The 22424-nt window shown below is 55.0% G+C and overlaps 2 protein-coding genes across 2 annotated transcripts; both read right to left on the reverse strand.

Moving 5' to 3' along the window:
* Positions 1-3235: 3235 nt before the first annotated feature.
* On the reverse strand, positions 3236-6471 carry REEP4 (receptor accessory protein 4). Its single transcript, XM_049769482.1, has 8 exons — positions 6362-6471; positions 5531-5603; positions 5122-5198; positions 4922-5042; positions 4576-4689; positions 4106-4241; positions 3823-3977; positions 3236-3739 (listed from the first exon to the last, which is right to left on the reverse strand). The coding sequence occupies exons 1-8, from the start codon at positions 6391-6393 to the stop codon at positions 3674-3676; spliced, it is 774 nt and encodes a 257-aa protein (XP_049625439.1). The 5' UTR covers positions 6394-6471; the 3' UTR covers positions 3236-3673.
* A 3386-nt stretch (positions 6472-9857) lies between these two features.
* On the reverse strand, positions 9858-16639 carry LGI3 (leucine rich repeat LGI family member 3). Its single transcript, XM_049769451.1, has 8 exons — positions 16236-16639; positions 15485-15556; positions 14708-14779; positions 14416-14487; positions 14247-14318; positions 13528-13697; positions 13259-13423; positions 9858-11325 (listed from the first exon to the last, which is right to left on the reverse strand). The coding sequence occupies exons 1-8, from the start codon at positions 16439-16441 to the stop codon at positions 10508-10510; spliced, it is 1647 nt and encodes a 548-aa protein (XP_049625408.1). The 5' UTR covers positions 16442-16639; the 3' UTR covers positions 9858-10507.
* Positions 16640-22424: the final 5785 nt, after the last annotated feature.

The raw sequence follows: 22424 nt of genomic DNA on the forward strand, positions 1-22424 counted from the left end.
AGTCCTCCCACACACGCGGCCGGCTGGGCACCCAGCCCTGCTCCCAGCCCCTCCATCCTCACACAGCTGAGACTGGCTCTCCCACCGCCCCACCTGGGGGGCAACGCCCTCAGCGAGGGGCTCAGGGGAGGGGGGAATTCTCCCAGGGCCCAAGGGGAGGGGCAGGAGAGAAAGGGAAGTACATAGATGCTTCCAGAGACAGGAGGAAGCTGGGTGCTGCCCCTTCCCCTCTCACCCACCCACCCACATCCCTGACCTAATTCCTCTTCTCAGCCCCCTAGCCCCTCCCATCCCTAGCAAACTAACCGCCTGCCCAAGCTCAGGACCTCACAGTCCCAGTCTGGTCCCCAGGATTGTCCAACCAGGGGCTTCCCTCCTCCTGGGCTCTGGTCCCCTCCCTGTTCGCCACCTGTGTGCTCCTGATGTTGGGGAAGTGGACAGTGATAGGGAGGGAGGGATAGGAGAGTCAAAGCAGCCAGGAGTCCCTCACTCTGCCTAGCTTCAGTGGTAGGAGGGGGACCAGGTCGTGGAGAGGTGCTAGCTGCAGGTGCAGAAAGGATCACCTGCTCCAGAGCTCAGGGGGCCAGATTAGGACCCCCACCAAGAAGCATTCAGGACTTCCAGGGAAGAAAGTGGTCATGAGCCCAGGGCAGGAGCAGTCAGCTATCCCTCCCTGAGCCTGACTGCAGAGGGCTCTCCATGGGGTAGGCACAAGACCTGAGAGGTGAAGCATGGGTCTTCCACTAGCTGGAAGGGATACACTGACAGGCTCTCAGTGATCCTCAGAGGGCCACCAGCCTGGAGAAAGTGCAGTCCAGTAGCCTCCTGTGTGTGAACCCCAGAATTGATCTGTCCCCTGCAGCTGCAGGGTGCCGGAACCTGAGCTGTAGCATTTCCCTGAGGTGTATTGGAGAAAGTCAGACCTGCAGATCCAGGGCAGCACTGGGGCCCTTCTAAGGCTCAGACATCCCATCTCTGTCCATCAAACAACTATTTTGTTTTGCATCAGCAAACACTATTCAATCCACAGCAGGCCTCTAGGGTGGGGTAGGGGGTAGGGGTGTGTTTCTTAGGTAACAGAAAATTTTCTGATCCATTCTGGGGAGGGAAGCTGGGAATCAGGGAGTTGCCGTGGGAGCTGGGAAATTTGGAATCAGCAGGCCCCAGCCCCAGCCCCACATTCAACAGTCTTCCCTTGGGTTAAGCCATCATTGTTCCAGCTGGGATACAAAAGGGAATAAATCAAGTCTGTTCTTTATGAAGCCACAGCGCCTTCAGGCACTATGGCAAAAAACAGAAGTCTTTGGAGAACTGACTAATTGTGGTCCGGGTAAGCATCATGTCCAAGGAGCAGACAAAGGCTCACAGGCCTTCCTGGAGACAGTACTGTAAGAATGGGAAGGATGCATCGGGTTCAAAGGACCAATAGGAATGCGACTGATGTTGCAGAGAGGAAGGCACCAGGATGCTCACAGGGAGAAGAGGATAGCAGCAAGGCCTGTGGCTCTGGTGCTCATATTGGATGAGTGAGGAGCTTGGAGCCGGGGGTGTGGTGGGGTGTCATCCTCACTAGGAAAGGTTCCCAGGGCCAGAGTCTCAGTGCTTCCACCTCAGTCCTCACTGAGACTCTGCCCCACTGCCCCTCATGGCTGGTACCAAGTCCTTCCTGTGCTGACCCTACCAGTCACTCACTGGGCAGCCCTGGGAGGAGGATCAGAGACAGGCCCTATCATGCAGCACAGTCCAGAAGTTACTTTTCCACTTCAGGTTTTCCCATCTGTAAAATGGGATGTACCATATTTGAGAGTATTTGAGGAAATCACCTCTACAAAATGTCCCCCAAGGTCAGGTCCACATTATCCTCTGATCCAGGCCAGGAGAGTGCCAGTGCCCCGTTCAGAGCCCAATTCTGTCACTGGTAACTGTGTGACTTTGGGCACATGGTTTGCCATCTCAGAGCCTGTTTGTAAATTCTGAACCTCTGAGATTATGGAGGGGGTTAAATAGATTATTTGTTGCAGCTGGAAAGGTAGTACAATAGGTAAGGCGATTGCCTTGAACACAGCCAACCAGTTCTATCCCCAGTACCCCAGATGGTTCCCCCAAGCCCCACCAGGAGTGATCCCTGAGCACAGAGCCAGGAGGAATCCCTGGGCACTGCCAAGCGCTTCCAGAAAAGTAGGTATGTCAGGAGCTAAAAGCAACAAGTCCCTTGTCAGAGTGGCTTGGAGTCATCGGTTTGCATGCAGAGAGCCCTTCAGCCTATCTGATCCTGATCCATCTGAGACTATTTAAATGGATAAAGAAGGCAGCATGTTGTCAGCCACTGGTGAGGAGGAAAGCCCTGAAGATCCCTTCTCCCATAAGAGCTTCCCCCAATGAAGTCGGGATAACCCCCTACTAGGAGCCTATCCACTGTTCTCAGGTCACTTAAGGCTCTCAGCTAGTAGTGAGGAGGGAATTCTCTCCTTCCATTCTTTCTCCCCAGGAAAGAAGAGAAGGCCTGGGGTGGGGTCACAGAAGGGTGCAGCCCTGGACACTGCACTTCCAGACAGGAGAGGACAGAGCCGGCTGCTCCAGGAAGTAGAACTGAAGGTGGAGTGAACTGAGCCAGGCAAAGAACCTGGATCTCAGAACAGAGACAGGAAGATGCTTCACCGATGAAGACAGAGCCAGAGTCGAAAGCCATCCAGTTGCCAGCCCTGCAGGGTGAGGTCCTGGCCAGTCTCCAGGCCCCGCCCTCCCCCATCTGGAAGTTGGGGACAGCCCAGTCCCTGGCAGCTGCTGCCCTCTAGTGGCCACCCTAGTAATTGCTTCAGCATTCTTAGAAACAAGCGCTCCATGGGGTTTCTCTTCCTCCAGCACCCAGGCCCACAGAGGAAGGTGATGAATCTGTGCACTGCTCCAACCACTTCCTCTTAGCCTCTGACCCCCTAACTGGTGTTTTGTTTTGTTTTGTTTTTTTCGTTTTCTGGGGTCACACCTGGTGGAGTTCTGGAAACATATGGGGTGATGAGGATTGAACGCAAGTCAGCTGCATGCAAGGAAAAGTACCTTACTTGCCTACTCTACTATCTCTCAGGCCTGTCCCTCCACTTAGGTGTGTGTTCTCATAGGTCCCTAAATCCTATGATATTCTCGCCTACTCGTTGATTGGATCCTCTCCCATAACTGGGTCCTGCTGGCAGGTGGGGCTATTTAATGTGATCATGAGGACAGAAACGTGAGCAATAGGAGACTTTTGTGTATTTATTTATCAAAACTTACACAAATCTGATCTCATTCACCAACAAGAACCATACAGCCAGACACACAGAATGCCTGAGAGAAGGCAGTCAAGTACTTTAAAGGACAGGAAGGAATTCATGTAGCCCAAGGGCTCCTGGTTTCATTTGCAAGGCTCTGTGGGGGCCTATGGTCCCAAACCTTGGAAGGCACAGAAGGGGAAAGGCAATAAATAGAACTCTGAGCCCAGCCTGTTTTGGTTCACAGCAGGCAGGGATAGCCCTGCATGGGTCCTGGTGGCCCCTTGGTCCCTGGCCCTTAACCAACAGCAGGAGGCAGGAGGGCAGAGTCGGGCAGCTGATCTAGAGAGGCTAGACTCATTGGAGCCTCCAAACAGTCCTGGTGCCTTGCAGGTCATGAGGTAAGACTGAGCCAGGTTCCACAGAACCTAGCTGTCCAAATCTGAGGGCACCGGCTTTTTTCTTGTTCGAACCTTGAGGGAACGCGAAGTGCCCTAGGTGAGAGAAAGTGGGCAAGCCATGAGCTGTGGGGGCCCAGGTGCTGGGCAGACCCCTCCTTTGCTTCTCCACCACTGACCTCCCGCGTCAGTGGCTTCCTCTTGACCAGACGCAAACTTTGGCTTCGGCTCAGAGGCTTCTCTCGGGGCCGGGCTGGTGGCTCAGCAGCTGCCTCCGTATCCAACCAGCACTCCTCCTCGGTGTCACTGTCATGCAAGCCCCCTGTACGGTATCCTGTGCAGAGGCCAAACCAGGCATTTCCTTGGACTGAAGGCCTAAAGGCCCAAGCCAAACCCTGGGGAAACAACAGCCTTCCTGGAGGAGGCCCCCCACTCAGGACCCAGGACCCACTGTCTGCTCACCGATGGGAGGCCTGTGGCGGGGCATCTGTTCCTCCAGATAGAGGGGATCGTGGTAGGTAGGGGCAGGGTCATCAGGGATGGAACGCAGGTCCTGCATGGAGAAGCTTCGCAGCCTTCCAGCCAGTGCACCTTGACTCTGTAAGAGGGGCCAATGCTGTGGAAGGAGGGACCTGAGCAGGGCCAGAGAATTCAGTGCTGATGTGCATTGATGTGCTCCCTGAGGCAGTCTCAGCATGACTGAAACTGGCAATCTCTGGCCCTTTGTGCACCAAAAGAAAACTGAGGCACAGAGAGTAGGAGGGACTGCTCAGGGCCCTAAGCATGTCTGAAGTTCCATTGCACGCTACTGTCACTTCCTTTCCCCATTTTCTGGCATGGACAGCTTCTTGGCTTCCCAACAAAGCTGAACTCTGCCTGTAAGTACTGGGGCTTGGGCCAACTTAGTAGTAGAGGCCTGGGGTTCCAGGTACCTTGGTAGCAGCCTGCACAGCTGCTGAAGCAGCGATATTGAGGCCCCGCTTCCCAAAGCTGAGCACTGTCTCATAGCTGCGCTCCTTGGCCTGCACGATGTAGGTGTCAATCTCCTGCAGGCAATGAAGGAGGAGAGGTCAGAGGGCAGCGGAGTCACTCTGGGCCTCTACCAAAGGCCTGTGTTTCTCATTGTGCCGACCATCATATCAAGGCAGAGCTCCCCTCCCCACCTCGATTGCCAGTCAGCCCAAACACCCTAAAACTAACATCAGCCCTTTAACTTGTCCCAGAAATGTAAGAAAACCGGCCTGGCTCCCCTCCCTATCTCTTCTCCCCAGCAGACACCTTCTCATGGCGGGACAAGGATGGGTGGACAAACTTGCGGTACAGCAGGCTGGACCCCTTGGTGTAGGGCGAGAGCAGCCACAGCACGAAGGCCATCTTGATCTCATAGTAGAAGGGGAACCTATCAAAGCCCAGGGGGCGGGGGTCAGCCTGCTTGGAAGGACCAGCCGCCTGCAACCTCCCATGTGCCGGGCACAGACCAAGAAATGAAGATGTCGGTGAAGATCTCCACTGCCATGAAGAGTGCAAAGACGATCCAGTACATCATCCACCGAACCTAAGGGGTGGGGCAGAGGTCAGAGCCAGTCAGCACAGCTAGCTTACCTGACCGGGGCTGACCCAGTGCAGATGCCATAGAGCCTGTCCTGCTGCATTCTCACAGCACCTAGCTGGCCCTGAAGCTGCCACTCATTCCAGTGCCACCCCAGCATGCTTCACCCACTAGTTCCCACACAGACACCCTAGCAGCCTGCCCTCCCCTCTATCCACACCCACACCCACTCTACTCAAGCCCTGGGGTGGGGGCTCAGACTCCTCCCCACATCCAGTCATCCCTTAGCCTAGGGCTGGCATCCCACCTGGGCCAAGGCCCTCTGACCACACACTCACATACTCCCGGATGTTCTTGGTCTTCACTGCCTTGTAGGAAGCGTAAGCCGGGTAGAGCATCCCAAACACCAGCCTGGAAGAACAGCCAGGGAAGCAGGACAAAGAGTCAGGGGTAGGAGCTCCGCTTGGCCACCTCCCCAGCGGGTACGAGGTGGCAGTGCCTGCCTTGTTTGTTCTTCCAGCTCAGCTTGCACAACCTGTGTCTGAGTCAGTGCCCTGGGGCCGCCTCCCCACCCCGCTGTTTACAAACACCCCAAGCCTGCCCAGGCCTGCACCCGTGGCCCATGGGTGCCTGAGGGAGACAGAGCACACAGGCCCTGCAGTGAGGAGGTGGAAGACGAGTGAGTCTCCCTGCTGGAGACATCACGGGGCTGTTCCCTCCCACAGAGATGCGATCAGGCCCAAGGCCACTAGGCCTGGCATTGCCAGGCTGGAGATAGGGATGATAGGGACGTTCAAGCCAGGGGTTGGAGAGCTAGCTGAAAGGTGACAAGCAGACCGAGCAGGGAGGCTGAGTTGGGAGCGGTGATAAGGGGAGAAGCACTCCCGGCCCACAACGGGGCAGGCACAATACACTGTGAAAACCAAGGGGCAGTGGGCAGGCTCTGGGCACCACAGGTAGCTGTGAGTCGGATGTGTGAGTCCTCCGGTGACCCCTCAGCCAGGGATGTTCGGGGAGTGGGATTCTGGTGGTGGGTGTTCCTTGCTGGGGGTCGGGCCAACGTCTGTTAACCCTTGCTGCCAGTACCGGGAACTCAGAAAGTCCCCTTTCCCACCAGATGTTCGCATCGTCCATCCCCAGGGCTTGCTGCTGCCACCGGCCATACTCACACCACCAGGCGACAAATCATCCAAGACACCATCCTGCAGCCTCAGGCCCAACGGGCCGCTCACGAGGGGGCTGCAGAAGGAAGCAGATGCGGGGGCGGCTGCAAAAGCAGGGTCAGCCCGCCGGCCCTACGACCTCGTCGGCGTCGCGAACCTGAAGAATGAGGAGGCCAGCGGTCAGGCCAGGCGGACAGCTTGGGGCAGTGCCCGCTACCGGAGCCACTCGCTCCTCCAGCCGCGGAGACCCTGCGTTCGGCCCTCGCCTCCGCCCCGTGGAGGGTCCCCGTCGGGGCGGCGGGTCCGGGCCTTCGCAAGCGTGGAGCCCCCCAAGTTCCAGCGAGCCCGGCCAAAGTACCGGACCCGGGGCGGAGTTTGCAACTCACTTGAAAGTTGCACGGAACTGCATCCTGCCCAACCCCGAGGCTCGGACTCGCCGCGCAAGCGCACTGCGGCCCCGCTGGGAGGGCGGAGCGAGGTCAGAAACGCCCCGGACCTGCTTCTTAAAGGGGCGACGCGCTCTGGGTCGTGGAGGGGGGCCCCTCAGTCTGAGTCGCAGTCCTAATTCAAAATCGTCTGAAAGGGGAGGGTTTGAGAGGAGGGTGGCAGCAAAGAAACTAGGTCACGAAATGGAGAACAGTTGGACTGCTGTTTGCAAGGCCCTTCAATGACTTCTACCTCTGTTTCTCCCATCTGTGAAATGGGAAAGGGCCCGAGATGGTGAGGGTTCCCTCTTTACAGGTTCAGGCAAAAATGGGAAGGTTTGGTCTTCTTCCAAGACCTCCAAATTTGCTACCGGTGGGCCAGCAATTCAGTAAAGATCTGGGAATGCTAAAGAAGCAGAGGAAGAGGGGACAGGCTACCCTCACACCCCTGAGTCCTGTGTGTGGAGTTCCTTTCCTGAGCTATCTGTCTGGCAGGCTGATGCATGCGGTTCTGAGGTTCTGGGGCAGAATTCCTTCTTCCAGTCCTCACCCAGAGTTGTGAAGCCCACTTCTTTCTGGGAGACAAGGCCACAGTACCTACCCCTGGGTCCCACAGTACCCAGCCTGGCATCCCGCAGACATTTATGGGCTCCTGCCCCAGATCCTCTTCCCACGCAGGAAGGACGCCCTGTGATGAACACTTTGTCCAGGGTCACCTGGTATGAAGATGTAGAGCTGGGTGACAGGCATCTGCATGTTCCATCTTCTGAGGGAGGCCTGGGTGGCTGTGTGTGTGTGTGTGTGTGTGTGTTAATGAGAATGAGAAGCACATAGCCCTCATCTCCCTCAGCCCAGAGCTGTGGGAGGGCAGCTATTACTTTTTATTAGAGTAAGTCGAGGTTTACACCACCGGAAAGGTAAGGAGGGGCAGGGAAAGGAGGTTTCTGGGGGATAAATAAACACATGGTGATTACACAGTCTTAATTATTATCATCTGTTTTATTAGTATTGCTGGGTGTGAGAGCTAGCAGTGAAACTGGCCCTCAGGAGAAACTCCCTCAGGCCCTGATGATGCTTCTCTGTCCCCTCCAAGCAGCCCCTCGCCCCCTCACTCCCTCCTGCTGGGCCCAGAAATGCTTAGGACTGGGATCCCCTCAGGCAGGTCCCATCCATTCCTGCTCTGGGCTCAGACAATGTAATTGAGGTGAGACTATCCTCAACCCTGAGCAGCCCTGGAAGTGGAGCTTGCAGAGGAGGGAATGAGGGCTTGGGGGAAGGCTCCCTGGAGTCAGTTTCCTGTTCCCTACCTGACCCTCACATGTCAGGTTGAAGTGGGAGTCCACCTGAGGATCCATCTCTCACGGAGCTGTTTTAGGAAATCTAAGGGACAAGGTTGAGAGGTCAGTTGCTGAGAGCCAGCTCAGTGGAGGGCTCTTGAATCTCACTGTCCCCCAGTTCTGGCAGAGCAAGTGAACTCTGCCTCTCACGGCCTTTGGTCCTGAGCTGTTGACATAGTCACCTGGTTACACTGGGTTGCTAGGCAGCTCTTGGACAGAGGGTGACCCCTGGGGCAGGTGACCAGGCAGCCAACAGCAGCCCCATTCCCCAGGGTGCTGGACTTTCAGGAGGATGTCCAGACCCCAGCTGTAGCAGTAGCCAGCCAGTGATATTTATCTTTCTACTGTTCAACTGAGTGTCAGCATGTCTGGGAGCTTCAATCCCTGGCAACCTCTACTGGCACTGCATGAGGGCTCATTCTCAGAACAGCGTACAGGGTAACGGTGGGGAGGGTGAGGGGGCAAAGGAGGGGGACCTGCTAAACCCAGGGCATAGGTTTGAGGAGACAGAAACCCTGTTCCCTGAGCCTCCTGTGATAAGAATGACCTTAGCAGAGGTGCTAAGGCCACAGGTCACAGGCAGGCAGGGTCCTGGAACTCAGAGACTATAGAGGAACCTTAATCCTCACACTGATGTCCCCCACCCCAGACCAGCCTTGTCCTCTCTACACCACTGTTGCTCATGACTCTCTGAACAAGAGATGCCTTTGGGCCTCTTCTAGACTGTGGGCAGAGGAGCTGGCCATAGATTTGAGCATTATCCATATTTTACAGATACAGCTACAAAGAAGTGGAGGAGCCTACATGACACACAAGTGTGAGTCAGGGCTCCACATTTGCTTTCCAGAAGAAGCAGAAACTAGGGACACAGCTGGAGAGACCCGGGGGGAGGGTTTGTGGTGGGTCTATGTGGAGAGTGAGGGAGAAGGACCTTCCTGTGGGAGGTGGGCTACAGGCTCCATCTCAGTGACACCAGAGCTCCAGGGGACACACTGGGACCATGAGAGCCCCCACTCCCACCCTTTGCAGGATGCTTGCTGCCCATGCTACCTAGCCCTGAGACCCTTAGTGGCCCCCACCAGATGAGGAGGGGCTGCCTACTTCATCTCATTCCCCCAAAAAGCAGCAGGATCTGGAGGAAGAGTTCCTGTGAGCATCAGGGACACAGGTTGGGCGCTGGCTGTCTTGCCTGAAATTGCCACTGCCTGTTTCCAACAAAGGACACTGAAAGAACCAACCATGGTGAGAGCTTTTTATTTAAAGCAAAGGAGTCATAGCATTGCCCCAGGAAACCTGGCATCCTGCCCCAGAAGGGCTGGCTGCCCCAAACTCCTCACCAGGCCCCCTGGAGCTGTCAGGTCAGCACAGCAGGGGGCAGCAGAGGGCAGCTCTGACTCTCTACATGCCCTGGGCCCTGACAATCAGCCCACAGGAGGCTGAGTTCTTCCAGGGATTGGGGCGGGGGGGGGGGGGGCTGGGGGGGTGGGGGGGGTGGGTCCCTGGGCAGAATACTCCAGCCCAACTCCACTCTTGAGCCTGCCCAGAACTTCTGCTGCTGGCAGGGTTCCTGGACTGGCCAGCTCTGCACAGCACAGGGTCTTCATAGAGGGTAGGCTCAACAGTCTGGGTAATGGAGCTACCAGCAAGGAAAGAGAAGGGCTTTTGTCACCACCAGCTGAGCTATACTTGGAGTCAGAGGAAGGCTTGGGGAGAAGAGAGATGGCACTAGAAAGCAGCCAGGTTGTGGGGGCTGCTGTCATTGCTTCCGGCAGAGGGGCTTTGCCCCCAGTAGTTCAAGCTGGTGCCCAGAGACTAGCATGATATTCTCATCCTTGTCAGCTGCTGGGTGGGAACAGCATGTATGAGGGGATGAGGAACAGGTTCTACACGCCCTCTTAGAGAAGAGAGGCAAGAAGGGAGGCTCCTTTAAGCATCTGAGTATGTGCAGGACTGGCCGGAAAGAGGCATGGGGACAAGTTTGAAAGCACATGGCTGCAGGTGTCTGTCAGGAGATGAACATGCAGAAAGTGTGGCCTGGTGAGTGTTCTTGGAGGGCCCGGGACATGGCTGTGTGAGTACAGAGTGGAACATGAGCGTCTACACAGACACATGAGCACCAACAGGAAATGGCAGGGCACGCCAGCCCCTGCCCAGCCTCCGTCCAGGACTAGGTCACATGGACAGGGAACAGGACAGCAGGTCTTCATGCGATTACAGCTGCAAAGTGACTCTCGGGGCTGCTCCAGGGTGCGTGCCCAGCTAGCTGTGGGATGTTGGTGAGGGCACAGAGCCAGACTGGCTATGTGTGTCTTAGCATGGACACGTGCTGCTCCCACAGGCTCCCACGCACGCTCCAGTGACCATCGGAAGAGCCCCAAGCCTCAGCACCCTTAGGCACTGAGATCTACCACTACGTGCCGGTACACGAGCGTCTGTCCCTTGAAGCTGGGGGCCAGGAGCAGCTGTGCATCGCCAGCTGGCATGTAGCAGAAAGCCCGAGGGGCTTGCACAGCCAGCTCCTGGAACCTCACAAACTTCTGTCTCCCTTCATCCCATTGGTAGATCTGGGTGAAGGAGAAATCGCTGCCCAGTGCCAGGTAGCGGCGGCCACCTACCAGGAAGGGTTGTAGGGCCAGTGAGCCCCTGGAAGGCAGCGCCTGTACCTCCGAGAAGCGGGCACCCTCCCAGCGCAGGATCTTGGAGTCGCCAATGTAGCGGCTGAGGCACAGGTAGCTGTCGCGCCCCGCTCGGAAGTGCTTCACGGCCTGGGCATCAGGCACCTGGGTCACTTCGCCCTGGGCTACAAACTGTTTCTGCGAGCGACTCCACTGGTAGATGATGGGCGCCTGGGAGCTGCTCGACACGATCAGTCTTGGCTTGCCCTCCCCGTCCACGAACTCCAGGTCAGTGTCGCGGTGCCAGGCGTGCAGAGCCTGGTGGGAGTAGAAGCCGTTCTGGTGCCAGCGGTAAAGGCTGGTGGCCCCTGCCTTGGAGCTGTCTGCCACTGCGAAGTACCAGTCGCCGTCAATTCGGAAGGCCTCCAGGTCATTGGGCTTGCGCACACGCTGAGGGTCAATATCCTGCAGCTTGGTGAAGCGGGTGGTGTTGGGGTCCCAGTGATAAATGTAAGAGCCACCGAACAGCTGCGCGGCGACTACGTACAGCTGGCTATCCACCACCATGGGCTTGCAGTGCACTGCGGAGGGGGCTGCCAGAGGGGGGTGGGCAGGTCAGGCAGGTCCAGTATAGAAGCATAGAAGGGCATCAGTGAAGGGCATCAGTCCCTGCAACTCTGGACCAGCTCCACCCACCACCCCCACCTCACTCCTGCTGCAGTTTCCTCGGCAGTGTGGGTGTGCCCTGCTTTTCAGTTGTCTCACAGCTATGATCAGCCTCAGCAGCATCACGCCTGCCCCCCCCCACCTGCCTGCCCGCTCCAAATAGAAACGACACTGAGCACAAAATAGGTGTCCCTGCATCTTCACTCGGGTTTAGCTATCATGTCGCTGCATTTGTGACTGTCACTATGCCGAGTGTCAAGGCTTCATTTGGAAAAGGACCCTATTATTATACTGTGTGACACAGAAAGAAGCTGAAGCACCAGATGGCCTGCATGGAGCTACCCCACTAACCAGCAGGAGAAGGAGAGTTAGAGCTAGATGAGGGATGGGGCCTCCCACACAAAGTGACACCTGCTGTATGGTCAGTTCTCCCACTTTTGCAAGGGCTTTCATGTTGGGCAAAAGCATACTTATGCTCACAGTGCAGGCACCTGGGAACACATTCTTGACCCAGCCAGGGGTCCCCAGTTACCCTCTCTCATCTCCTGACCAGCTCTGCTATACCTCTACTCTCCACTCCCCCATGTTCCCAGGCAAGCTAAGTCTGTCCTGCCTAGACGCTAGTGACCCGCACGTCTCTTCTGTGTGCTCACCACTCCCTAAGCTCCAATGGGCCCAAATTGAGTACCATTTAGATTGGAACTTGCTTCTGCAACTTTCTCCTTTCTTCTCCTGTGTTGTCACTCTGCCTCCCCCACCCACACATACACAGTCGGTTCAGTCTCCAGCTCTGTCAATCCCCATTGCCGCTCTACAGCATAATGTGAGTGCTTGACGGTGCCTCTTTAAATGTTTGCTGGATCGCACCAGTTTGCGAACCATCTGGACCTGGAATCTTCTTTGGGGAAAAGTTGTTTGTTTTGGGTTCTGTTTTGCTTTTCAAATATAACGACTTCACATTCTTTCATGGATTTGGGATGTTTCTATTTCCTGTTCCCTCCTATGTTGTTCAGTCCCTCTTCTAAACAGACCTCTCTGGCCCAGCTCCACTGGATGTCTTGGCACCCACAGGCCTTGTCCCTCCTCAGCACCCATTATGCTGCTGCTCCAGGGGTCATGTCCTAACAGCTGCAGGGGTCGTTCCTACCCGAGCTCCTTGTTCAAACCTTGTGCTCGAGCCAAACAAGCTGTGTAAAATTCAAGTAGCTACACTGCATTTGCACATCTTCTTTCAGTCGGAGTGAGGGGAGCCTCTCTCTTACAGTACTGAGGGCCACCACTGCAAAAGTGGCCTTGCAGTGGTAGTTTTTGGTCCCAGGAATTGCCCCCATGCTTTGAACCACCTTTCCTCCCCTGTTGTTTTTCTTCTTGACTTCCTCATGCTGTTCCTCCTGACCCAACACCTCCTCTAGATTTTTTTCCTCCTAAGTCTGTTTGGCCACAGAGACTAAGCTCAAGGTAATGGATCCAGAGCAGAACTCAGAACTACTCCCATTCCCCCATGCTCAATTTCACACTGATGCCACCAGTTATGTAAGCTAGCAACCTGGGCATCGTCTCCAATTTTCCTCTCATCCTTCAAGACTTGCTGTAAGTATTCCTTTAAACCAAGTAGGCTTTCTTGGTTGCTTCTGATCTGCACTCTCAGAAAATCATGCTCATAGTGCCTTCCTAGCACTATCCACATTATGTAGATGCTATCAATGTCTGTACCAGACTCTCCGCAAAGACTGGAAAGTTCTTACGGCTACATACTAGGTCTCATCTATCCCCCTATTGACAGTAACCCAGTGTAGAGGGATGATGGAGCCTGCTTCCCACCCCTCAGCAGGGACCCACAGCCAGGTGCGGCTCAGCTACCTGGGATTCTATCATAGTCTCGAAGTTGCCGTTCTACATAGTCCCACTTAAGGATGGTGCAGGAACTGGCTCCTGGCTGGGCCAGAGCCAGGTAGAGGTCGCTGGAGTAGATGAAGGGCTCAGCGGACACAGCCGGGAAGGGCAACGTCTGGTACAGCACAAAATCTGTGGGGGTAGGAGGGATGGGGATTATGCAAGAAAAGGGAAGAGAGGTGTCTGTTATTCAACAAGCGAATCTGGATGGGGGTCTGGGCCAGGGCATCTCATACCCGTGGTGATGCAGTCGAACTCTCGAAGGGGCAAATCCTGCACCTTATGCTCCTGGAAGCGGGGTGGGCTGGCGCAGTAGATGGGGGCCACTGTGGTGTTGGTGTGTGCCAACCACTCCACCAGCCACTTCACCTTGCAGTCACAGTTGAGTGAGTTGCCTCGAAGGTCCCTGGATCATGGGGAGTGGAGGGACTCAGAGGGGGATAGGCTGTGTCAGTAGCCGTGCCCACCAGCCCAGAAGGTGTTACCAGCAAGACTTCTGCTAGGCCCTCTCATGCAGCATTTCTGTGCCCATTAGCAAAGGTGCCCTTGAGGGTTCATGCAACACTGTGGATGCATGTGTGCCAGCAGGTTGGAGAGCCTCAAGCTCTGTATGCTCTTAAGAAGGTGCCTTTTGCAGTATGAAAGCTGCTGTTAAGGTTCAACTGTTAAGGTCTTGCCAAATGTCCCAATGCCAGAACCTTCCTGTCAAAATAGTGAGGAGTAACCCCGACTCTGCTAGGTCTTTAGCACATATGCAACCAACAAGCATGGAATGAACATGTACCCTGAACATTTAAAAATGATTCTCAGATTCCCTGAGAAGCCCCCCAACTGAAAGGTTCCCAATCTGTGTCATTTCTTCTTCATGATGACCCCAAACCTAAGCCCTTCCAATTCTGCTTCCCCCACCCACGACATAAGGGGCCTGATCTGCCAATGTGAGACTGGACCTTACAAATCGGACAGGATGTCCAGGGGTCGGAAGACATCTCTTGGCAGGGTCTGCAGATTATTATTGGCCAATGAGCTGCAAGAGAGAGTGATCACTGAAAATAGTGATGGGAGCACACAGCTCTGGGAAATGGGGAGTTTTGTGTATCAAGTCTTTGGGGGTCATGACTCACAGGTGTGTCAAAGATTTCAGTCCTCGGAAGGTGAACTTGGACAGAGCCCAGATGTCATTGTTCTCGATGAAGCTGAGGGAAAGAAAGCTTTGCTTCAGTACCACTCAGGGTCCCAGACTCTGCTCCTTCTGCCCCCTGGTTTCAGCCCTTGGGGTGTCCCAAGTTGTACCCTAGGTTACTATTTTTCCCCAGTAGCACACACTGATCCAGTGTTCTCTAGGGGGACCCCCTGCTTACCCTAATTAGGGGACTCCCACTCTTCCCTCCCCTCCCCTGGCCCTTTCCCACACACAGGTACTGCAGGTGGGATAGTCCCGCGAAGGCATTGTCTCCAATCAGCGTAAACTTGTTGGAGTTGAGCAATCTGCAGAAACAAAGGGACAATTCCAGTTTCTAAAGGTTTCTGCCTGCTGCCCAGTGCTGCTCCCTCCATTCCTACCCTGGGAGAGCTCAAGACCTGCCTGGCACCTGTTGTGGTCCCACAGTTTAGGTCGTTTTTGCTCAGAGGGTAAACAGAGTCAGGGCCAAGTCCTCCCATGCAACAACTCACTCCTCCCAGCCTCCCTCTGCTCATCCAGTACTCCCAGAACTGACAGTAGGACTGAGGATGACCTCTCAGTAACTCACACACACTCTGACTCTGGCTTTAAACTTAGCTACTTCTAGAATCCCATCTTTAAACCTGCTTGGCCCCTCTCTTCATAGCCTGATCCCTGAGGTCACAGGTTTCTCGGGCTTGTCCACTCCCTGCAGTCATGGAGTCACTGCACCCCACTGATTTGGTGTCCAGATGAGGTGAGTTCACTCCTAACAGTCACCAGGACACCCTATCCCATTCTTGTATGCAGCCCCTTTCTCCCTCCTTCCCTACTGATCTCCCTTCTTCCCTCTCTCCCTTTCTCCCTATGCCACTGTTCCCTAAACCCTGCTCCAGGATGCTCCACCCAGTGTCTCCTGGTCTGCCCCCATGTGCAGGGTTCCCCTGATATGCAGAGCCCTTCATGTGCATAGTCCTTCCCCTCCCCCCCACCTCCACCCCCCCACCCCTCGCCATGAGACTCTATCCTACAGAAACTGCAGCAGCGGCAGGTGTGCAAAGGCTCCGTCCTGGATCTCCGAGAAGGCAGCATTCACCAGCGTCCTGCAGGGGACACTGAGTCAGGCACAGGGCCACACTCAACCCAGAACACCCCATTTCATCATGCTGGTTTCCCTCCCAGAGTTGTCCTCCCTTCTCTCAAATCACAGCATTCTCTCAGTTCCCACAGTCCCAGAGACCCCAGACTGGGGTTTCCCTCAGCCCAAAGAAGTTTTCATTGCCCAAACCATGAGGATCTCCAAACACAGTGGATCTCCAAATCCGCGCAGGGAGCTGGCTGCTCTTGAGGGCTGGGACCCTGGAGTGAGATCCACACAGCCTCTCTGTCCCGAAGGTGCCAATGCTGCAGAAAGGCATCTGGCAAACTCTGGCAAGCATGACCAGGGCCAGGGTCCTGTGCCCTCTAAGTTAGCTCCACCCCCAGCCATCATCCTCCTCCGCCCCCAGCCACTTTGTCTTTGGTGTGACTGGTTAGGTGAGGCTGCAGTCCCTGTCACAGGCTAGCACATAGTAGGTCTCTGGGACGACTGAGAGTGATGATTCATTCTTGGCTCCCCTGCTGCTGAGCCTGCAGGCTGCCCAGCTCCCTCCAGCTCATGAGTTCTGCCTTCTCAGCAACCCCGCTATAAAGATGGGGGACAGGTTTCTCCCCACACAAGAGGTGGCTCTTGCTTTCCTCACCTTCTCTACCCACCTCCCCAGGCCAGGGCTGGACACTCACAGAGAGATGACCTCTGAGGGCAGGTTCCTGGGCACAGCCTTGGAGTCCACGCAGAAGGCGGTGTCCCTAGTGCAGGAGCAGCTGGGCGGGCAGGGGGGCGTCTTTGAGGGTCTCTTGGCACTGGCCTGCAACATCAGGCCAAAGCCCAGCATGGACAGCGCCAGCATCCAGGGCCGAGCGCCCCACCCAGTGGGCAACCGCGCCATGCAGCTTGTGAGCTGTCTGTTGGTCCTGCCGCCTGGATTGGCTGCTCTACGGTCACCTCTAAACGGGCTAGCACCTCGCGGCCACCGCAACTACTGCCGCAGCGAGGGGCCCCACAGCCAGCAGACGCGCAGAGAGCGGCTCGCCCAGGCGCGGGCCCTGCCCTGCTCGCCCCCGTGCGCGGCTCCTCTGGGCTGCGCGGAGGAGCGCGGAGGAGCCCGGAGCCAGGATGACCCGCTGGGCGGACGCAGACTGCGGCGCGGGCGGGCGGGCGGGCGGGCGCGGGGGCGCGCAGGCAGGCAGGCGGAGGGGGAGCCCAGGGCAGCCTTTCGCCAATGGAAGGAGCAGGAGCTCGCTGGCCACGGGCCGACTCCAGCGCTTCCCTGACCATCCAGGTCTGTGCGGGAGATTTTGGCGTGCAAGGCTGTGTGCGGGAACACGTGCCATCCCTGAGGCCACCTGGCTCTGCCCTGCGTTCCCTGTGCATAGGGCCCCTTGGGGTGGGGGGATCCTAAGTCACAGCCCCGTGTCACTTAGGGGACCCTCCGGGCAACAGTCTACGGGTGTCGTGCCCACTTTCACAGGGTTTCTACGGGCCGGTGAGCAGGAAAGCAGCGTGCTGACGGCGTCATGTCATTGGGGACCCGTGAGGTTCTGAGATATTTCTCACTATACAACCACGCACTGTCAGAATTAGGAAGAGTTCAGTCATCCGGTTAACACACGAGGAAACGGAGGCCACCTTGGAGGGCTGCCACATTTGCTATGCTGGCCGTTTACTAATCCTCTCGGCCTTTGAGATCTGCAAGAAGATAAGCACAGCCAAGGCGCACTGGGCAGGGGAGTCCCGGACTCGACACCAGCACCCTTGAGCACACAGAGGCTTGTCCGGTGTGGCAAGGGGAAACTTTCAGAAAATCTTTGGGCTCACAATGACTGAGAATTTTTTAGAAGTGACATGATCCATTAAGTCAGAAATTGACGGGATTTTTTTTTTAAAGATCTCACTGGTAACCTCATGTGTGCTCTTCCGTGGAGCTCCTTCAGGCCCTATTACTGTGGTTTTCAGATCATATGAACTTACCAGTAAAGAGCACTATGGCGAGGAACAGTAGACATGACCCTCACAAGCATTCTTTCCAGTCCTCAGTACTGTCTAAGAGTGTTCAGGGGCTCCTGAGACTAAAATATTTAAGTGCTACTCACAGCAGGGAGGGCGTTTGCCTTGCACGCAGCCAACTGGGGTTTGATCCCTGGCTTTTCACATAGTCCCCCTTGGCCTGCCAGGAGTACCACTGTCCCTGAGCACCACTGGGTGTGGCCCCCCCACCCCCCAAAAAAAAAGAAGTGCTGCTCTATGCTTCACTACCCAGCTCAGCTCGGTGTAACAAAACAGGGCAGCCTGGAAGTCAGGGGGCTGGACTAGCCTCATGCTCATTCCACAAGGTTCCCAGATTTCTGGTTTTGATACTGCCCCAGTTGTCTCCAAGCTCTGCCAATAGGAAATTCTCTGGCCAGAGCTTCAGTTCTGTTCCCTAGCCGGGGATCCCCCTGTCCTGAGACCCACTTCTCTTCCATCCTGCTGCCCCTGCTGTCTCCCTGGCCAGTTGGTGAGAAAAGAAGCAGCAAGGGTGGGGAGGGTGACAGGGGCAGCTGGGCCACTGTCCCCACCCGTCCCTGGCACGACTCTGCCCGACACACAAAGGGCAGAGTGAATCTTGTGCCTCTCCCGCAGCTGAGCTCCTGGCAGGGGAAAGGAGAGGCACAGACACAGGGAGGCTCCGAGGCTCACTACCCTTGAGAGGTGGAAGAGTTTAAGCCAAAGGCAGACAAAAACTGGGTGTCTGGTCTGGGTCCTTCTCTAAACTAGAGAGAAGAGCCATGCTGGGGGTAAAATAGGAAATGACAGTTGGGATGGTCAGACCTGATGTCCTTACGTTGTCCCAGCTACTCAAAGAAGGAAACAGGATGGACAGAGCTAGCCTCATTTCACAGATGAACACATAAAGCTACATAAAACACAAAAAGCAACAAAAGGGGCTGGAGAGATAGCACAGCGGTAGGGCATTTGCCTTGCAAGTTGCCAACCCAGGACCAATGGTGGTTCAAATCCTGGCATCCCATAAGGTCCCCTGTGCCTGCCTAGAGCGATTTCTGAGCAGAGAGCCAGGAGTAACCCCTGAGCGCTGCCAGGTGTTGCCCAAAAACAAAAACATACAAACAAAAGCGACAAAGGCAGAATCACTCCTATGACTAGAGCTGGCCAGCAAGGCAGCAAGGTTGGCACACCCTGAGGCAGTGACCATGTCTGAGGCCAAGAGCACCTCAGATTTGGTGATGATTTAATCCCTGAATCGGACACATTGGCTTCAGGTGTGCTGGCTGCACTGTCAGCCCCAGGGTGTGGCAGGTGGGAAGCAAACTGACCTAGGATGCTTGTAGCTAAGAAAAATGCAGAGATAAATGGCAGGTGACCATGTGGCCCAGAGGCTGACAGATCCCAGAGAAGGGATGGGCACCACAAAGTTTCCAAGGTATCAGACCCCCACACAATCAGCAGAACATCTCTGCCGAGTGCCAGAAAAAATCTGCCAGTTTGTTGCAACATTAAAAAATTAAAATTTGGGGCCGGAGAGATAGCATGGAGGTAAGGCATTTGCTTTGCATGCAGAAGGTCGGTGGTTCCAATCCTGGCATCCTATATGGTCCCCCAAGCCTGCCAGGAGCGATTTCTGAGCATAGAGCCAGGAGTAACCCCTGAGCACTGCCGGGTGTGACCCAAAAACCAAAAAAAAAAAAAATTAAAATTTGGGGATTGGAGTGATAGCACAGTGCTAGGGCGTTGCCTTGCTCACAGCCAACCAGGATGGACCTAGGTTCAATCCCCAGCCATCCCATATGGTCCCCTGAGCCTGCCAGGAGTGATTTCTGAGCGCAGAACCAGGAGTACCACAGGGTGTGCCCCCCCAAAATAAAAAAATCAAAATCAAAAAATCAAAAGAAGAAAAAATGAGCAAATGCTGTAAAGTTTATGAGAACTTCAACTTTTATGCTGGCTGCAGAGGAGGCTGAGGCCTGAGAACAGAGGCTTCTAGACTCCCAGGGGCCCCTTTCCAGCTTCAGTGGGAACAGCAAGCCCTGCTCACAATGCCTGCTCAGAAAGAGCCCCACAGCTGGACTGGATGGCCCCCGAGATGCCCACAAAGATCCCGGGATGCCTGTACTTCTCTTTGGCACTCCCACTGGCATGCTGCCCACCTGGCTCATGCCCAGTACTCGTGAGTCAGCCCATCAATCCCAGAGTTGCCAGGACAACTGGGGGTGGGAGTGGGGGCACTGTAGGCGGCTGTTGCCTACATCTGGCACCTGCACACAGCTGATGGAAGGATGAATGGTGGTGCCCTTTTCTGCACCCCCTGGCTGGAGCTTCTAGAACACTGGCTGCTAGGGGCTTAAGCAAATATTTAAAGGGCAGCTGAGGGTGGAGGCAAACACTTGCCTCCCTTTCTGTTTCCCTGAGGAACACTCATTCCAATGCTTGGCCTAATGCAACCTTGAGGCTGAGAGCTTCGGTGGGCACAGGGGCACTGGCTGGGACTAGAGAGTTGGGGCCAGCATATGATTAAAGGTCAGGGTCAAGCTGCAGAGGACAGGAAATGGGCTGAGTGTTGAGGAGAACCAGAGAGCAAGCTCAGATGAAGAGATGGGAGGAAGGGAGAATATACCTCCTCATGGATGTTTGGAGAGTAACTGCAGCTCTTAGGTTTGGATTAGTAAAACAAAGCCACTGAGCTGGTTTTAGGGGGAAGAAATGATCCCTAGTCCATGCTTGGGTGCACAGTATTCTTAGGATGAGGAAATATAAAAAGGGGAGTACCGAGGGCTAAGAGGCAGCACCATATGTCGGATCTGAGACTGGGCCACACCAAGCCCTGTTCAGGTCATCTAGGCCTGTTACGGGCTGCACAATGGCTGAGAGGGTCAGAGCATAGATTTTGCTTTCTGGAATCCTGTGTCCAATCCTTGACATCGCATAGTGCCCTGAGCACAGAAGGTTCCCTAAGTATTGCCAGACATGGACCAATAAAATAAACTGAGAAAAAGTGTCAGGCATGAACAAGCATCAGGCATGAATATAAGAAGATGCTGTCAAATGCTCAGCACTAGTGTGAAATAGCCTGAGGCCACTGTGAGAAATGGCTCTCGATTCCCTTGACTCAGAAATCCCACAAAAATCATGCCCAGCAAGAGATGCTCACTTTTTTTTTTTTTTTTTTTTTTGTGGTTTTTGGGTCACACCCGGCAGTGCTCAGGGGTTATTCCTGGCTCCAGGCTCAGAAATTGCTCCTGGCAGGCACGGGAGGACCATATATGGGACGCCGGGATTCGAACCGATGACCTCCTGCATGAGAGGCAAACGCCTTACCTCCATGCTATCTCTCCGGCCCCAAGAGATGCTCACTTTAAGAACAGTCATTGAACTGCCTGGTCATTAATGAGATATATTTGCAAATCCACCTGTTTCTACAAGACATCACTTTCAGAAGCAATATGGAGGAGTTAAAAGTGTTATTGAAGCCAGGTCAAACAGAGGGGCTGGGTACAGGGCTGAGAACTCTGAAGGTTTACGGAGCTTGCTTTCTACACAGAGCAAGCTGCCTATCATTTCCTTGTAGAGTCTAGTCATGGACACCTCCCAGTGGACACAGCCCCCAGAGATAGTCCCAACCAGACAAAAGCAGATGATTCCAAAGACAAAAGAGGAGGCTGCACGAAAGAAAAAGATATTTGAGAAGAAATCAAGGGATGAGGGACCAGAGAGATAGTATAGCTGGTAGGGCTCTTGCCTTGCCTGCAGCCAACCTAGGTTCAATCTCTGGTACCCTATATGGCCCGTGAGCACCGCCAGGAGTGTTGCATGTGTAGAGCCAGGAGTAACCCCAGAGCATTAACAAGTGTAGCCCCAAAATAAATTCATTTAAAAAAGAAATCAAAGGGGGTCTGGAGTGACAATACAGTGGTAGGGCTTTTGCCTTGCATGCAACCGACCTGGGATGGATCTGGGTTTGAGTCCCAGCATTCCATATGGTCCCCCCGACCACCCCCCCCCCCAGTCTGCCAACTGTGATTTCTGAGCACAGAGCCAAAAGTAAACCCTGAGTGCTGCTGGGTGTGACATCCCCCCCCCCAAAAAAAAAAAACCAAGAAATTTAAAGACAGAGTAGAGGGTCAGGAAATAAAATGTAAATAGAAGTAAAAACAGAAAGAAAAAAAAGCCTTCACTTACAAACAAGGCCTCCCTACAAAAAAAAAAAAAAGTTCTATCCTCCCAGACAGTTAGTAAGAAATTATGACTAGAGGCACCAGCTTTTAGGATCAGAAAGAGCATGACTGGGGGCAAGTCTGAGGCTGGATTCCAGCTGTGTGGGCGGAGGCAGAGCAGGTAGAGTTATCTCAGGAAAAATTGGCGGGTGCTCCCGGATGGCTGGTCCTGGATTCAGAACATCCCTGCCAGAGTTGTGCAGTCCCCCACCACTTCCCTCTCACTTCTGGAGTTCATCCCCTGCTTGGGGAAAATGTGCAGGACACTAAGGGAAGTTGGACCTTTGGTTGTCTGAAAGTAGCCGCCGCTGAGCAGATCAGGGAAAGCCACAGGACTGAGAGGCAGGTGCCAGCAAGAGAGGCAGGAGCGCCAGGAAGACACCCACGGTGAGAGGTTCAGATTGCCCAAGGCTGAGTGCGCTCAGCTACCCACTCCACTCTCTACAGGGCCAAAAGGACTCAGGTGCCAGAGCCAAGGACCCTTAGGCACTCTTGCAGCTTATCAGGGCCTCTCTGGCTGTAGAGGCAGGAACAAACAGGCTTCAAAGCCAAGGGCTTGGCAGGCACACAAGGGCCAAGTCCTTCACCTCTGTCCCCCCTCTCTCCAGCACATATAAGATCCTGGTTACACATGGGGGCTGAGAAGACAACGGGGCCTGCAGT

This window comes from Suncus etruscus, chromosome 3 (genome assembly GCF_024139225.1).
Source record: "Suncus etruscus isolate mSunEtr1 chromosome 3, mSunEtr1.pri.cur, whole genome shotgun sequence".
NCBI classification, from domain to species: domain Eukaryota; kingdom Metazoa; phylum Chordata; class Mammalia; order Eulipotyphla; family Soricidae; genus Suncus; species Suncus etruscus.